The sequence below is a fragment of the Taudactylus pleione genome, unplaced genomic scaffold (assembly GCF_031769625.1).
Source record: "Taudactylus pleione unplaced genomic scaffold, aTauple2 ptg000366l, whole genome shotgun sequence".
NCBI lineage: Eukaryota > Metazoa > Chordata > Amphibia > Anura > Myobatrachidae > Taudactylus > Taudactylus pleione.
Window position 1 is genome coordinate 1,885,351 of NW_028284767.1, and position 19,142 is coordinate 1,904,492.

The following is a 19,142-nucleotide window of genomic DNA, read 5'->3' on the forward strand; positions in this document are numbered from 1 at the left end:
CTAAACCTAACTCCCCTCCCCTAGTGCCTAAATCTAACCTCCCCCTCCCCGCACTCTAACCCAAGCCCTCCCCCAGCGCCTAACCCTAACCCTCCACATAACCCTGTTACTTACCTTCGGGATTCCGGCGGGTGGGATGCTGGTGCCGAATCTCTGACAGGTGTCGGGATTCCGGAAACGGCATTCTGACCGCCGGAATCCCCGTGGTCGGGATACAGTTTCCTGGGTGTGGGGATGTTAAGGTGAGTCAGCAAGCCTAGCAAAATTATAATTTTTGCGGGGCATATTTCTATTTATGATTCAAACTAACAATTTATCAGACTAAGCATGACACTCAATTGTTTAATTTGTTATACAAAATTAGTATCAATACTGGACTAGGATAGTGATGTGGAGCTTTTTTAATGTTACATGGCCATAATAAATAAAATTTTTTTATAGCGATCCAAAAATACATTTGTGAATCTCGTGTCTTGTGTGTTATTTTTGCAATTACCATATCTTGAACACCACTCAATTTTTCATTATATCCTTTCCTGACTAATTCAGTTAATTACAACTCTGCCTAATGGGATAGGAGTGTGTTTCCGAAGAGCATAAAATGCTGTTAATGTGACCAAAGGCTAAAAGCAATGGATATCTAAAAAATATCATAGCACATTCAAATATAACCAAATAAAAACAAATTTATAACATACAACCTAGGGTTGTGCAATGATGTCCGTGTTTTGTTTTGGATCTGTATCTCCTTGTGTTTTAGATTTGGATTTGGTTTTGCCAAAAAACCACCCCTTTGTGTGTTTTGGATCTGTATTTTTTTTCAAAAATTTATAAAAGCAGCTAAAATCACATAATTTATGTTTTTTTTTCTTGTTTCTACAGTATTATTAACCTCAATAACATTAATTTCCACTCATTTCCAGTCAATTTTTACCACTTCACAGCTCACAATATTATTTTCATGCGGTTTAGGCCCAAAATTTGCACCAAGCTAGCTGGCTGACTAAGCTAAGCAGCAGCAGTGGGCGGCACAAACGCTTGGAAGTTCAACTTCCAATATGGCACATAAGGAAACATAAGTTGTCATTAATCAAGAGACCTGAAGGAGTTGGAGTATGTATGTAGTTGAAGGCAGGGACAGGAACGGTTGATTGGCAGTAACTTTTATTTCATTTTTAAGCAAATTTATGAAGGAGGAGGGGAGAGCATGGGTGAAAATATGTCCCATGTTTTGCCCACGAAATCAACCTGGTGGTTCAGAATAATTTTTAAAATTAAAGGGGCATGCAGGACATGCTGTCTGTGGCCATAAACATTTCTGGACATTTTTGGCATTAAGCAACCGCATGTCAAAGATTGCAGCAGCAGTGGCAGTTCAACTTCCAACATGGCACATCAGGAAACAAATGTTTTTATTATTCAAGAGGCCTGAAGGAGTTGGATCATGTATGTAGTTGAAGGTAGGGAAAGGAAGATTTGATTAGTAGCAAATTTAATAGAATTTTTGATTCCGAAGCAAATTTATGAGGGAGAAGGGGAGGCATTTACAAAAAAATATTTTGCTCATTCACATAAGTCTTTGCCCCAGAAGAATCCTTGAGCGCTGCTGCTGGGAGTGGATTTTCATCCCAGATGGGGACCAGGAAGACTACTAGTATTAGATGTGTGTTCAATATCCGCCAATAATTCAGTGGGTTTTAGACAGTTAATTGAGGTCCTGTGTGCCCGCTACCAAATCTCATCAAGATTCCACTTTACTAGAAAAGCAATTCTCAACCTGTACAGGGACAGTAAAAAACACTTAATTAGTGGCCTCCAAAATACCATTGTCCACTTAACCACAGATATGTGGACAAGCTGAACAGAGCAAATGCAAGATTTAAGATAAAAGTTTTAAGACATACATTGTTCTTCCCAATGGACACAGATCTGAAGAGATGCAAAGAGCTGTTGGTAAGCAAATTGTCAGCTCAAGTGGCACGTGATGCAGCGATGGCTTCTCCTTCAAGTGCATCTGCCGAGAAAAAAATAAACTTTCCCAAAAGACCCGCTGGCTATGCAGATGAGTCAACACAAAACACAAAAACTTTTTGGATGAATGCGCTGCAGATGACATAACAGGGATTAGATTCCTAGATGGTTAAGGTTCCTATCTCTACTTACTCTGGCTTTACAAAAGGTACAGATGACTTGACAATTGTTGTCCAGATTTGGGTAGATATAATTCCACACATAAGAAGTGTATTTTTTTTATCTTGTGCCCAGGAATGACAATTGGCTTTTCCTTATCATGGGCAATAACTGTTTCTTCCACTGCTTCCAGATTTACACAAAAAACATCCTCATTAACAACATTATTATTAGTGTCAGCTACACAAGTATCCTGCTCATCCTGGTGCACTTCCACAGAAGCATCCTCGATTTCTATGTCAGCATGTTCACTTGTACTTACATCATCATTAGAGGCAGGACCACCAGTCATAAATAAAGACCAAGGCCTTAGCCTTTCCTTGCCACCTCATGTGATGAGAGGCATATTGACAATTATGTCTTTCTGCAGCTAACTTTCCCTTTGATGTTTTTTTCTTTATCATTGTAAAAGATTGGTTCTTGATTTTAGATGCCCTGATTTAAGCCCTGTATGCCCTTGGGCATCGGCATTAGTAGATGATGTAGATGGATTAGTATCGTCATGACTGGTGGCACTGGCAGCAGCTCCATCACTAGTATGTGGCTCCTGCTCTCCTCTCAACTGATCGTTCTCCATATCAACAAACACAAATGAAGTGGGGCACAGCACACACATCAATTTGTACCAATTTTAAATATTACACTGCGGTATCAATGACCTGCAGTGTCACAAGATTTTTTATGAATAAGGAAAGAATAACACACTGCACTGTCACTTAGTGTCACAAGATTATATATGAATAAGAATAACACACTGCGATACCACTTAGTGTCACAAGATTATTTATGAATAAGAAAAGAATAACACACTGCACTGCCACTAGTGTCACAAGATTATTTATTAATAAGAATAACACACTGTGATATCTCTTACAGTGTAACAAGATTATTTATGAATAAGAAAAGAATAACACACTGCACTGCCACTTAGTGTCACAAGATTATTTATGAATAAAAGAATAACACACTGGTCTGTTACTTAGCGTCACAATATTATTTATGAATAAGAATAACACTGCGATACCACTTACAGTGTCACAAAATTATTTATGAATAAGAAAAGAATAACACACTGCACTGCCAATTAGTGTCACAAGATTCTTTATGAATAAGAAAAGAATAACATACTGCACTGTCACTTAGAGTCACAAGATTATTTATGAATAAGAATAACACACTGCGATACCACTTACAGTGTCACAAGATTATTTATGAATAAGAAAAGAATAACACTGCGCTGCCACTTACAGTGATGTCATTATTTTTATATATAATGCTAGTTATTTAGCACCATGTTGTGATCTTGTAGTCGGCGTGTAGACTAATCATTTATTCACGATTGAGGAAAGTGAAAAGTTGAATATTAGACTGTGCTACCATTTACAGTGTCACAAGATTTTTTATTAGTAAAACAATGTGCTACCACTTACAGTGTCACAATTTTTTTAATGAAATGAATAAGAACAACACACTTCACTATGACTTATAGTGTCACAATATGTGGACAATAAACTGTGGTCTGGCTGGCAGTGTCACCAAACAATAATAGCGCAGTTAAATTGCTAATGCACACACTCAACAAAAAAATAGCACTTTCATTTTTTTGGACACTGGGGAACAGCACCCCTGAATGAGGCAGCAGCCCCCTTGATGAACAAAACAGACTGCACCCGTTTTTATGGACAACAAAGCACCCCTGCCAAGTGCGGACAGACCACTTGCAGAGTCACAAATACGTGGACGATAAACTGCATCAGTGTCACCGAACAATAATAGCGCAGCTAAGTTGCTAACTCACACCCCTTTAAATACTGCAGCATAAGCCCCATTATGGACAAGACAGCAGCAGCCTTCAGGCCAAGACTTTGACTGGACACACACACTGAGTGACCGACAGTGACTGACTACGTCTGCTAGCTTCTCTCTCCACAGCCGGAATGAAAATGGCGCAGATCGCGGGGACCTTTATATAATCCAAAACCCACAAGAATCCGACAGCAGCAGGATGACACGTTTTGCCTTGTTTTCAGATCTGAGTCAGGAAGGAAAACCCGAGCCTAGCTCGGTTCTCGCCTCGGATCTGGAAGTTCGGGTGGGTCTGGTTCTCATCCCCAAAGTGACAAATGTTGGAATAATACTGACAGATAACCAATATGGGTTTAATAATGACACACAATAAATGTGATACATACCTATTGGCTGAGATAATGAACCTAAGGGGAGTGACAAACATTAAGAGGAAGGACCCTGCTCTTAAGAACTTATATTCTAAAAGAAAAGGCAGGGAGAGGGGATACTTGGGAGATGCAATGGTTAGGGATGTGGGAGAGAAGACCAGATTAAGCAGAAATCTGGTACACAAGGGTGAATAAGTGGTTTTGTGGGAGTGCTTAAAGCAATGGATGTTGAAGGAGAGTCTAATAGAATGAGGGAGAACATTTCATAAGCTGGTGGTAGCATGGGGGAAGTCTTGGGAGAGGGAGATGGTAATCAGTGGGGAGGAAATGCTGCAGTCACTGCCTGACCAGAGAGGGTGGGAGGGGGGGTGTTGAGGGAAATGAGGTTGGAGATATAGAAGGGAAAGTACAGTGAGAGAACTTTGAAGGTGAGGGTGAGAAGTTTAAATGATATCCTGTAGGGAATAGGGGGCCAGTGAAGGGATTGCCAGAGAAGGGAGGTAGAGACAAAGTGGCATGATAGAAAGATTAGTCCAGCAGCAGTGTTCAGGAGAGACTGGAGTGGAAAAAGGTGGTTATGGGGAGGACCGGTGAGAAGGTTACAATAGTCAAGACAAGAGATAATGATGGAATAGACCAGTATTTGATAGCATTGAGGGAAACAAAAATGAAAAGTCAGGAAATATTCTGGAAATGTCATTAATAGGAAGTGTGTGCTTAATGTGAGGAGTAAATGAGAAGGCTGAACCAAGTTCAATGCCCATGCAGCAGACTTTATGAACTGTGGAGATGGTGTTGTTGCCAACAGTGAGGATGAGGTGAGGAGGGGTGGAGACACAAGAAGAAGGGAAGACAATGAGCTCAGTCTTGGAGTATGAGGTTGTATGAGTGAGGATGTGGGAGGGAATAGGATCTAGTGGGCATGTGAAGGGGGGGAAGCAGAGAGGAAAGTCAGAATATTCTCATTAGTGGTAGGCAGAAAGGAACATAAAAAGGCGGATTTGGGGAAGGGTATGGGTGGATTGGGTGGGTAGGGAGAGGTACTTGGAGAAGGAGATCTTCAGCCTGTAAGATTCTACTTTGGAGATGAAGAAAGAGGCAAAGTTGGACGCAGAAGGAGGCAGTGGAGGGAGTTGAAGGTGGCGGAGAGATGACTTGTATTTGCACATTAGTACAATCTAGCCTGTTCTTCTAATAAATAAAGGAAACCTTCCATAATATGCCAAACATTTCTTTTATTTTGGATGTTATTTTTGACAATATAACTTGGGGGAAATGTAATGAACCATGATTTGCCTGGTTTTGTCTTTTCAAGAAATAGCCACTTTAAATCCCTTAGCAAGAATCAATGAAGATTGCTGATTTGGACAAATTGTGGTTCATTACATTTCCCCCTTAGTATCTTGGGATATGTGCATGCCTCCATTCAACTGCCTAGTTCAGGTGCCTGCAAAAGATACCATATAAAAATCAGTTCCCAGGCCCACAGAGCATGTTAAGTCAGGGGCAATGCTTTAAAAACAGGGGTAGCAAAGACAGAAACCACAGGTTGCAGTTGTTAACCCTACAAAATATACTATTTAGGTTCAGGTTTCATTATCCCTTTGGGCTGCTAAGGATGTTATGTCACCTCATCTGTAACAGAATATGGAACTCATGAACATAAAGACATACAGTAAAAGACAATAAATTAGGCATACTTTCACACAACTATGGTATAGGGATGACAGGTACAGATGACTGCAATTTTGATAAGTTCTGCACCATACTGTACCTCTCACATAATTATCTTCTTACAAATATAATACAGCTAAATTATTTGGCAGCAGTGGAAAATTAGAAGGTGTTATCACCAAGCACAGGGTTGTTGTGAAGATTCATTGGAACACTATCTCAGATCAGCTTCTGAAGCCAGTGAGTTAAGCTGGCATTGCTGTTGCCATAACTTCTGCAAACATGGACAACCAGTGCTTCCAGTGCTGGAGCTCCAGTGGTTGGGGTATGCCTAAACCACTGAATGAGTGTATTAAATGCTCTAATAGTGTTTCCACACAGAGGGATTGCCACTGACATGAAGAAGTAGCAGCCAGCAGTTTCTTATCTGTGAATATGCCTGCTACCACTTCTCCATGTCTTTGAAAGGCAAAGGATCTGGTGCTTACTATGACGTCACATCCATATGATGTCAAACTCCTATTCCAAGAATTAGAGAATACCGCTCCTATTTTACATTAGCTACGGTAAGGGGGTGGGTTGCCAGGCTCAGGGTTGGGCATGCCATTTCCAAAGAGGACGGGCACCATCTATCACATATCGGTGCCTTGCAAATAAAGGATAATAACAACAATAATAATCTTCATGACAAGATATGGGTGGATGAATAAGAGGGACAAGAAGCAGGTAGAAAACATAAGGGGGGAGAAAGATGATTAGAAAGAGGAACATGATGAGGACACACAAAGGACAAAGACATTCGGGAAACATGGGGGTGCTGGCATGAAAAGGACAGAAATACATAAAGAAAAGGAGAATTTTTTTTTACTAATAATATACAGTATGCTGGAATCAAGGCTACATGGACTTGCAATGAGATTATAGATTTGGCTTTTCCCAACCAGGGTGCAAAAGAACCCAAGTTGGTGACAGAGGGCCTGAGTCAGACTTGTGCACTAATGCCACTGGCCGCTGCTGCAACTTTGTACGCAGCTGCTGTGCGAAAATATGCAAGTGTCGCAGCCGCTGGGATTAGTATTGAGACGCATACCAGCATTTAAGCAACTGCATAGAAAGAAGCAGGAAACCTTCACAGATCAGTTGATTGTCGGTCCTTTGAGCAACACTATGGTCATGCAGAATGGCCGCCAGAACCAAGTCGCCATAGCCATATTTACTGCATGCGGGATCACAGTCGCAGGCAGATACAGTACATGTCCTGAACTGTCTTGTGATGGAATATATTTCTTCTTCCTTCCACTGGCATTCTGCTCAACAGAGATATAGCAGAACCCATGCCGAGAGCTTATACATTTAATTTTGCCTGGTAGGAATTGCTGCATGGGGATTAAAATTTCTCTAAGTATTCAATATTTAAAGAGAAGCATTTTAAATTAGGCACTGTGCAGAGGTAATTGAGTGTCAAAATTGACTACAAGAGCATTACAGCACAGTCTTGGAGCAACACAGGAAGGCTGTCCCTCTAGGAAAAGATTGTACAACTTTGCATGGCGGACCTCGTGACAGGTTTATTGAAAGCTATAGTTTATTTTATTATTACTGTCTCTGCAGATGTTATTTAAAAGCTGTAATAAACTATATCAAGTTTGATGACATCTACAGAAGTTGACGCTAAAAGTTTTAGATGGCAGCTGTTTAATTGCCGCACTGTGTTCTGAAACCAAAGCTTTATAAATAAATAATATTAAAACGTACAGCATTTTTGAACTGTCAAAAACTGCTTGCTTTAATAAAGGGTGTCAAATTAGATGGATTAATGAAGTAAATAAGTGTATTATACCCCTTCCAGAATAAATATGTATTATAATTATAATGAAGGAATAACAAGTCTTCTCCATGACACTAATATAGTTAATATGTACTTTTAGATGTACATTATTCTACAACTAGAAATGTGTTTATGTACAGTAGAACAATATTCCCACAGAACACACTGAAATGTTACAGATAAAACTAACTCAAAATAAAGATGTAATCAAATACGTTTCTCACAAAATATTAAATATCACAGCAAAATATAAAAAGCAAAGATCAATGTTTATCTTTCTAGTCTTAAACTTGTCTGGCCTGTGTTAATGTTTTTGGAATAATGCAAATCTGCCTTCAGAGCTTCATATCACACCAATCCGGAATATTTTGGGGGGTATTTACCATTGTGAAGTCATACGGATTAAGGGCTCTTATTAGACACATCCTGGCAATCAGTAAGAATTGAAGTGATAGATTACACTTTCATTTTTCTGAAAGGTTCAGGCCTGGCTTTGAAATTGCACAGCGCTGCCATCTGCGCATGTGAGGAGTGAAAAACTTGTGATGGCCATCACAGTCACTCCAGCTCACCGAAGAGGGATCCCAAGATCCCATTACAGCCGAGCTTCCCTCATAGGAAACAACCTTCTAACACCATCTGAAGATGGCATTAGCCACTGCAGGCATTTATTAAAAGCAAAACTATTCAGAGCCCCTATAGAAAAACTGTTGCTCGCACCTTTGTCTCTGATATGCCTTATACCTTTGCTACATCTGAGAGAAATAACTGATTCTGCATGTATTAAATTCACAATTAGTTTGATAAATAGACCCATAAGCCTCACTGCCCCATCAGGACAAATATCCTTTTACCATGGTTAAACAATTTTATCTCATAGTTCTGGCCATACAAAAGCTACAGTACATATTCATAAGTCTTCCGGGTACATTTATTAATTATCAGGTTTTAGACTTGATGATAGTAATTTATTATAGCCGCTTTTTATGCGAATACGAAATTATGTATTGCCAGAATATATAAAAAATACACATGCTAAGGCGATCACCTTACTTGCTGCATTGGGAGCCAGCTACGCAACAGTGCATGGCAGTCATCAGACTACACATATGCGAGTGCTCATTGATTGGGAGGGATACTATGGGTCCCTCTCCCTGTAAATGTTGCGCAAAGTAGCCCATAGGCTATAATGGCTAATGCCATCTATCAGGGCTAAGTTCTGGAATCTGCTGTGGACCCCTCCTAGATAGATTCTGGGATAATTCAAATATACAGATATCTCCTGAAAACAGGTGTTTTCAGGGGATATATATCAATTATTTCCTGACAAAGGCCTTTTCATCTCTTAGATTGCAATTTGTTCAGGATAGGGTCATGCTTACCCAGAGTCAGACTGGCTCACAGGTGTACAGGGGAAATCCCCGGTGGGCTTCACTGCCTGTGGGCACCATCTCCTCCTCTAGGTATCAGGTTGGAGACCTTGTACTCAAATGTAATGCCCCAACTGTTTGTCACAGTTTGAAAACGATACTTAACAGTAGAAACAGTGCATGGCTGCATATGTGAGTGACATCATACCACTCAACCTCTTAAGTGGTTCTATTCCTCATTTGATAAAGGACCTTTCATATTTTCTCCATAAATGAATAAGAGATCATCAATTGATATTGGATAGGATATATGAACAATCCTTGCAGCATTGTAGCATTGCTACCTAGAGTGAGATTGTGAAAGAATATGATCGGCTGCTTGCTCTAGTGGTTTCTAGGCACGTTATTGTTTATCAATAGTTAAGTGGGGATATATCAGGATATTGTTCCATTATAATTATATATATATATATATGTATTATTGGAATTGTGTGGTGTATGGTTTTATGCAAGCCTAGCCAAGAACTAGTTACTTTTATATTATATTATTAAATATTAATGATTTTTTACATCTGTGTCTTAGTTAATCTAAGATATCGCGCACCCTCAAGTTGAATAGTTTTTTCTATTCCTCTTGTATATATATAATCTCTAACCGTTAAGTAGTAACAGATCTACTTTATTGGGGAGCAGCGTACTATAGATTATGATATTATTAACAATCTAACATCATCAGATTAATTTAATAGCGCCTGGAGACTGAGTTTGTGGTTAACTCATTTTTGTTCTAAAATATTTGATAATATATCTAAATTAATATCTGTTATCAACAATGGGGGTGCAGCCTCCTGACAACTAGAAGTACACAGGAATATAGTAAAGATGTTCTCTATTTAGGCACACTAAATTAATTTAAAACGTAACTTTTATTAGTTGATTCATAATAGTCTGGTTGCACACTCAACTAGATGTCCGTGTAATCACCGAGAGCGGTGAGACCGCCGGGTGCCGTGATCACGTAAGATCACGCGGCCTCCGGCTATCTGCTGACGCTTACGGTCGCTCAACCCGCTGGTTGGCGGGGAGACTGGATGCTGCAGAGGAGGGTAGGTGTCTGGTGTACTGGCTCTATCTAGAGCACTGTTGTACTTCCTGGTGGCAAAATCCTGATGACCCTGATGAAGGCTTGAGAGCTGCTATGTGTTGGACCCACCACTATGTCATTCTCACTGAACATAATATGAACAGCTGACTCCCTGTCAGTGCCCACGAGATCCCACGTGCGATCGCAGGATTAGTTTATGTTAACAATCTATTACATTGATACACATAAAAACACACAGTGGGAACAGCCACCGCCGTGCGTTTCACTGATACTAGCTTTTTCAAGGCTAACCAGAATCCCCTGTTTGGTAGCCTAATATTCATTAGAATAACCAATCCACAATCGTGCTACTGGTCATGTGTTAATCCTGACCATTCTCATTCCATTCCTACATTCCAGTCTTAGTTTCTATCTTCAGGGATATAATAGGTCAAGTAAGTTCAAATTAGGTCAATTGGAACAGTCCTAGGCAATGGCCAGTCCTAGTATTGTATGATAAAAATTATGATATGGTGATAAAAAATAAAAACATAATTGAGATCATGTGATTATCTTGTGACCAGTAAAATTTGTCATTTTGAACTCCTAGTGTATAATCAAATACTATAAATATTAATAGTGAATACATTTATGTGTGGTCATTATGATCATGTTAAATATGATATTTGTCATATTAATAGCGTGTACACCAAAAGGAAAAATCAAGACTTAAATTATGAGTGATAACATGTGATATTGTAAAAAGAAATAATAAATAGAAAAAAGTGACTCACTACAATCAAAATAATTCATGTGACAAAAATAAGAAAAGAAAAATATTTTCTCATTTTTTAATGTGAGTCTGTATAAAGAAAAAGTACCTAACGAGGATTGTTATGGATTTATTTAACCACCCACAGTATATTGATAATATGCATATTCCATTAAGGGTTATCTATTCTCTCTAATGTAATGTACATGAGGATAATAGGTTAAATTATTGTTGGCTCACAATTGTTCATGGGGATAAAATGTATATATTGGGTCAAACTCCCCATTGATTGTAATACCAAACATGAAGAAAGAGGGAGAATTTTTACATATTCATTCTATTCTATTCAAGAAAAAGGAAAAGCCCTTACTTCATCAACATGTTCTATTCTTAACCTTGGTTGATTACACTTATGTCCCTCAGTTCATTATTAGCTCCCTTGATTATTCAAAAAGAAATAGTATATCATCTTCATTATTATTTAAAGATGTTGGATGGTTCCAGAATTTTATAGGAAGGCTGAATAACTATTTCCCTCATTCATTCCTCTTGGGGAAATGGAATCCATGCTGAAAATCAATCTTGCTTCTCATCTGAGGAGCTCACAATCTAAATAATCTCCTCTGATGCCCATATTGATTCTCTTCATATGCTTTTAATCCCTTTGGATTACCTTTGTGGTGTTTAAGAAAATGTTTTGCTACAGGAGTTAAAGTTCTAAATTTAGCCAAATCTTGTTTGGCATTCCTAATTGTTCCTATATGTTCCAGTTACTGGACTTTGAGTTGCCTAATGGTTTTTCCTACATAACTTTTACCACAAGGACATTCCAAATGGTAGATGATCCCAGCTGTCGTACAATCTATATAATCAGTGATAGTCCATTTATTGTTGTACCTATCATGGAAATATTCTCTGGGTGCCATATATTGACATGACTTGCATTGTTTACAAAGGTAAGAACCTTTTTTGTTATGTAGGGATTTTTTGACATTGCTGAAGTGACTATGTACCAAACAGTCCTTTAGATTGAGATCTTCTCCAACTCGATTGGACTCTATTGGGCAGGCATTTGGCTAAATCCTTATCCATAAATAAGACCTGCCAATGCCTCTGTAGAATTTGATTAATTTCCCTCCACTGGTTGTTATATGTACCAATGTATCTAACTGGTTCTTCCCTCTGATGTTTTACCTTTGGTATGAAGAGAGACTTTCTAGAGTAACCTTTTGTTTCTTTGATTGCTTGTTTAATCATTCTACCACTATAGCCTCTCTTCTTCAATCTGTCACTGACTTGTTTGTTTCTGTACTCACAGGTAACCTTTTGGGAACAATTCCATTTGGTAAGCAACAATTCACCCTTAGGAATTGCTCTAATCATTGGAGGTAAGTGAGCACTACTGCTATGCAAAACACTATTACTCGCTATGTTTTTTCCGGTACATGTCTGTAGAAATCGTACCATCTTCTCCTACCCTTATAGTAAGATATAAGAAATTGATCTCAACTTGATTCATTTCCATGGTGAGCTTCAGGTTCAGATCGTTCATATTTAAAACATCAATTCACTCCTGACACAAGTATTGCTCCCCTTCCCAGAGTATAAATACATTTTCTGAATACCGTAAGTATAATAAGATGTGTTTGCTGTATTTTCATGGGATTCGTTGAAAACAATTTCTTTTTCCCACTAACCCAGGTAGAGGTTGGCATATTTTGGGGCACATGCTGTGCCCATAGCTGTCCCTCTGACCTGGAGGTAGAACTGTTCATATGAAGTAATTTTTCTTCAATATGAAATCCAGTAGTGTTATCAGGAAATCATTAAACTCACTATGGATCCCCATATCTAGAAAAAATTTGGCTGCTCTTATGCCATTATCATGTCCAATACTTATGTATAGGCTTTGATATCACAGGATACTAGCCAAGTTTCTGGATTCACTATTAGGTTATGCAGTTTTATCAATACGTCCATAGTATCCCTGGTGTATAATGGTAATGTCAAAACATGTTTACAGAGATGTTGATCAAAATAAGTATTCACATTCTCAGGTAGACTATTAACACCAGAGACAATGGGTCTACCTGGTGGGATAGTATAATTTTTGTGTATTTTGGGGAGTAAATACAATGTCGAGATCTTGGGTTTATCAACTTTCAAAAAATCTGCATCTTTCTTACTGATAATTCCCTCTAGTAAAGCCTTTGAAATCAAATTATTATATTGGTTCATTTGTGCTCAGCATACAGTTCCTCAGATGTCTCCTGGTAGATGGCTACAAACTTTTGTATCTCTTCAGAAAGAATACATGGTATTCAACATGTTCAACTTTTACTTGGGTTTGTCAATTTTTTTTGTCAATTAATTTGAGTCTTCTGCATCATCACAGTTGCCATTATTAATTTGACCCAGAAAAATAAAATTCGAAAGGGTGTCCTTTACCATCCAAAGGAGCATCCAGTGGATCGGATGACATATCGTTCACATTGTCCAGTGTGTACAGACTATGTCACTGATGATGCACACTCCCGCATATTGTCAGCAACATTGCCCATCGCAGCATGGCCCCCACTGTCGCGATGTTGGTCCCGACATCTGTAAGTGTGCTTGCACTTGCCGATAACGGGACCCCCACCATGGGTACCCAGCTGACAATAGGTCGGCTGGGTACACATCATTAAATGTGTACCCAGCTTTAGACTGTTAGATATCATGAAACTTGGTAGCTGTTTGTATTATGAAAGTCTGTTCAATGGGTTGCATAATGCAGAAGGCACACTAGGATATTGTCCTAGACCTGGAGAATTTTTCCCAGCAGTCCATGACAGATGTAAAAGTAAAAATAGCACATTTTTACGTGATCAACAGTACAACCCCCCTCCCCCTGAAAACTATAATACTGTACCATTCCCTTCAAACTCATCTCTTCATTCAAGCATTAAAAGCCTGTAAATTCTCCATCCACTGCATTCCTCAATGTGGCTTACTATCCCTCTTGTGTCCAGCCATTTCTGCTGTTGAATGTAACTGCTATGTAGTTATGTAATTTGCAGATTGTAATTATGTATATATGTCAGTTTGTGAACTTTCTGTAACAATGTACCTGTGTAATAAAGTTGTACAGTATGTTCTACCCCTTATGTACATTACTAAGGGACACTAGTGGAAAGATTAATAAAAGATAATAATATAAGTAATAGACTTTACTGTCAACACTTAACTATGAGAAAGAAGGTGGGGCACTTACAAATTCAAGCTCACTACACCCCAGTTACCATATACTGTATGTGAATCCCTGCAGTTGCCATTTTGGGAGAAGCTGTAGCCAGTGTTATTTTAAAATAAAGTTGATTTAAAATAGAGGAGTTGGATGAGTGACAATTGTAGCTGTTGAGAGAGGAGAGCTGAGGGGATGCCATTGCACAGTGATAAGCAGTTGAAGAGATAAGCAGCTGAGAGTGACAGAGAAAAATGAGACAAAGAGAAAATCCAGTGACCAGGAAGCATGGAGGTGCAGGACAAGAGTGTTTAAGAGAGCTGAGGAGAAACAAAGACTATCTGAAGACAAGCTGCAAACAAGAGTGGCTGGGACTTGTGGTGCCAGATAGCCAATCTGAGAGTCTTGTCCAAGTATTTGCTGTGCCTACCTTCTGCAGGGGAATTCACATCCTGATTTGATGTAGGTCATCTGATTTGGTGAGTGGGACCCATTATTACACACAAGTTCTATGTGTGATATAGAGACAATGCTCCTACTTTCATATCAACCTTCAGTTGTGAATACACTTTAAGGGACCCAAAATATGCACAAAGAGTTAACCGTAACCTGGGTTATCAATGATAGGTCCTCTGAATTACTGTAGGTAAGGACATTCTACTAATGTGTAAAGGATGTTGGTAATTCAGTATACAGTAAGAGATACAGTAGTCAATTAGAATAAAACATAGCCAAATCTAGCCAATTAAAGAAATATAGTTGATTTTTGTGTATTCTAGAAATAGCTGAACTAGTCAGTGGAGTTGTATTCAATTTACAAAAAAGGCTAATAGCGTGTATTATTTATGTGATTTCTTATGTGTTTATTGTTTATTTAACCAAATATATTTTTCTGTAGCAGTGACCCATGCAGTAATTTTGGGTTACTATAATACAAAATTACTAAATAAATCGAGATTACTTTTCCATAAGTTATGTCTCCCACTGTTTGTGTCTGGTTCGGGAACCCTTGCCTCTCTCCTGGAAGTAAAGAGTTGCTGATAGAGTAAGAAGTAACTCCAGCTAACACCCACACTACACCATCTGTATCCTTACCAATGGGTATTACATATGCATCAAACTTTATTCCCTGTATAGTAGAAAAAAATCAGCCATGTAGCAGACCATTTAGTTGTGGATAAATGACTACTAGCATTCTAATGAAAATACAAATAAAACTATGGCACTATGAATATTCTAGCAATTTTAAACTAAATAGTCATTACATAATATTAGAGGACAGATATTTTTACTTTATTTTCTTATATTTGTATCAATGAGAACTCAGAGCAGATGATTGATGTTTGAATAAAAAACGTAGCTTCCATCTGTTTAATGAATTTTAAATTATAGATTTGTTTTGTTCAATGCTACTGTTTTGGGATGGTTGTACAATTCAGATAAACATAGTGTTTTGGTGCTCATAATATTAATTTATCCTTTTAGAATTTTCATAGCCTTTAGGAAAAACTCAGTGCTGGATATTTACTAGGTTCAATGTTTATACCCTATAGAATTTTGCACATCAGAGAATCGGTAAAGAGATTTGTTAATATATATTCAGAGCACGTCTGTCTGTTATGTGATTAGAAAAGTCTGTTTTGAATATGCAAGGTATTTTTGTTTTACTATGCAATGAGAAATATCTCTATCTTTCTCTATCTTATATCATTTTATATCCTATATTATTTATAATGGATAAAGCATGTTATTATTTAGTATTTTCAAATTCAAATATACATTGCTAAAACAGAGGTTCTTATGTTAGAGGCTCAGCTTCAAGACTCTGATCATGTGCTGAATCTTGGTGCTTTAAGCATCATGTTTCAGCCATGATTAAATCTTTATTCTTTCACCTGAAGAACATAGCCAGAATCAATCATCTGATTCCCTCAGAAGATCTTCCTACAGTACACTCATGCAAGCATTTGTGTCCCTACACTTTGACTTCTGCAATGCGCTCCATTTGTATCTCCTATGAGCTGATGGTGCTAAATGTAGCAGACATGCTGTTAACTACTTAACTGACAATTTGTTTTTACAAACAGGCCCTCAAATCTTTAAATTTTTTGAAAAAGTATTTAAATATTTTATGAAAAAGAATGTGTCTTCAACTGACTTGTGTCCATAGGTTCCCATTGTAACTGCCACCCTCCAAAGGCAATAGATCCCCCAATGGCAATAGAACCCCAGTTGCATTACCCCTCACCCCCTAGAGGTAATAGATGACCACTTGGATAACCCCCCACCACGACCACCACCAACCATCAGTGTCCATACTGTAGGTCCTCATTGTGGCACTGCCCCCCAACCAGTGCCATGTGTCACCATATACATATTGTACACCCCCTCAACTCCAGCCCCTTACTAAACTTAGCCTATATGAGTACAACCCCCGTTACCACTCAGTTATGCCCCTTTAGCAGCAAATGGAGATGTGTATGACTGTACATCGCCCATAGATGCTTGGTTCCAGCTTGCATGCAATCTATATAGGCTCCAAAATGCCTAATGTCTATGCCACTATCAATTATAATCCGGAGGTTTCTAAATACTTTATTTTCTCTGAACATTTAAAAGAAAATATGTTCTAAAAAGCTTGAGTTACAGTAGTTGCTTTTTTAATTATTCTTCTAATTTATTTATTGTAGAAATAAATGTCATTATACATGTCTGAGCTCTATCTGTATGATTATACTTGAATTATTGTATTAGATATAATTTATGTTTCCTGCCTTGGATAGCTTGACAACCATTATTTTATTTATGTACCTGTAAATAAAATTGCCTATACATTGTTTTTATATTATTGTATAATCTGAACAATATTGTTGCCAATGTATGGGACATCTAATGAGAATCACCTATATTTTCTGACAATATTTTAGAATGTAATCATCCAAGAACTCTAGGAAGCAGCTTCAATAAGCAAAACTCACAAATATATAATGACATGCAATACAGTTTGTGCAGCAGTAATTATACAACCTCACTGTCATACAAACTAGCTTAATAAAATTATTATTATGGCTAAAAAATGAGTAGCAGTACTGTACCTGCACTGAAGTGATATTCAAAGGTCTGTCTATTATAATCCAAGTCACAGTTTCATAGCATGGAGGAATGGTCATAGAACCCTGATAAGTCAGAAACCCAAATGACTCTGGATAGAGTTCTTCAATGCTGAGATCTTGTATGAAATTAGCTTCATCTGTGGAAATAGTTGTGTTTTGTGTTAAAAGAATCCAAACACACATAACAGTTTAATACAACCTTTACATTTTTTAAACCCATTTTTGTGACATACAAACAAATTAAGTCCCAAATGAGTTATTAATGATCTGCTTAAAATGTAACTATAATGCACAAGTATTGCTTATATATGTATAAATTCCTGTATGTACCATAATATATGTATATACTGTAAATTGTGATATAATTGCTTATTATTTGTGTGTTTTGATATTATCACTTTAGTGTTGAAAACATGTCTATAATCTTATATATAAAATTCATTAGTCTGTTTGTTTATCTGTCCGGTTATGCAATAGGACACCCCTGTACTGATTGAGATGAAACAAAGGCAAGGTAGTCCAGTTGGATTCTGGCCAGGTTTTAAGGGGGTTAGGGTCCCAGTTGGACCTCCTGTTGGTGTACACTGGGCAGAACTTTGGCCCGGGAAGCCTGTCTATCACTAGATGGATTTAGATGAAAACTTCCCAGAGGGGTGATAATTGGCCTGGGATGCCTAACTTAAAAACTTGAAGATTTAAACCCAGACAGTGCTGGGTACTTCAGGTGGTAAGGAATAAAGAACCTGTAATTATTCTAGATATATTAACTTTTATCCCATAGATCAGTGACTTTTTTAGAAGTCTGAATGCCCATATTTTTATATGGTAATGGAACTCCTTGGTGACTTCAAAAAAGAATAAACAACATTGGTGATTTACAGGGTTTCCAATAGGGGGTGGTTCCCTATTATAAAACAGTGGTTCCCAGACTGGAAGGGGTGCCACGGGTTGGTGGTCCTGGACCGAATTAAAATATTTATCGTCAATGTGATAGGCCAAACTAGTGCTGCTGTCTGCAAATTAATTAAAAAATATGTGGACAAACAGAAGTGTAACCCTGTCCTCCACCACATAACTGAACCCAAAGATGGCAGGTAAGCACATTTTATGTAATTTAATAATTTTTGCTGAATTTCTCAAAAAGAAACATTTGGCCTAGGGGTGCCATGAAAACAATTCTGATACTCTATGTCAGAGGTTTCCAAACTCCATCATTACACATTTTAAGGATATCCATGCTTGAGCACAGTTGACTTAATTAGTACCTCAGTCAATTGATTTAACCATCTGGATTTAAGCATGGATATCCTTAAAACCTGGATTGTAATGGCGGAGTTTGGGAACCTCTGCTCTAGGGCAATGTGATTCAAGAAAGTTTGAGAACCACTGGTATAAAGTACTTTGCCTGAGACAATCTGGAAGCCAGGAAGTGCCAGGAAAGCATAACCACGCCCGCAAGATGGCACGACCCATCAGTATGCATTGCTTGCCATATATAACCCAAGGGACTGTGGCCACACCCCTAATTAGCTAGTTATCGCTCTGCCTTTATGTATTAATAATCAGTGAAGACAAGACAGGGACAAGGGATCTGTACACTAATTTAATGATGCTTTGCTGATTTTAGCTAGGATTTAAATACATACTCCTCTTAAAAAATAAAACTGGACAGTGGAGGTATTTTAACCACTGAATAATTTTGTTATTAACA

The 19,142-nt window shown here is 38.1% G+C and overlaps 1 protein-coding gene across 1 annotated transcript in view; it reads right to left on the minus strand.

Annotated features, from left to right (window-relative positions):
* Window positions 1–19,142, minus strand: part of CA11 (carbonic anhydrase 11 (inactive)) — a 371,774-nt gene that overhangs the window by 19,883 nt on the left and 332,749 nt on the right. The window contains exon 7 of the mRNA XM_088444469.1: window positions 17,414–17,568. Coding sequence (XP_088300595.1) covers window positions 17,414–17,568 — 155 coding nt within the window. The remainder of the gene's footprint in view (window positions 1–17,413; window positions 17,569–19,142) is intronic.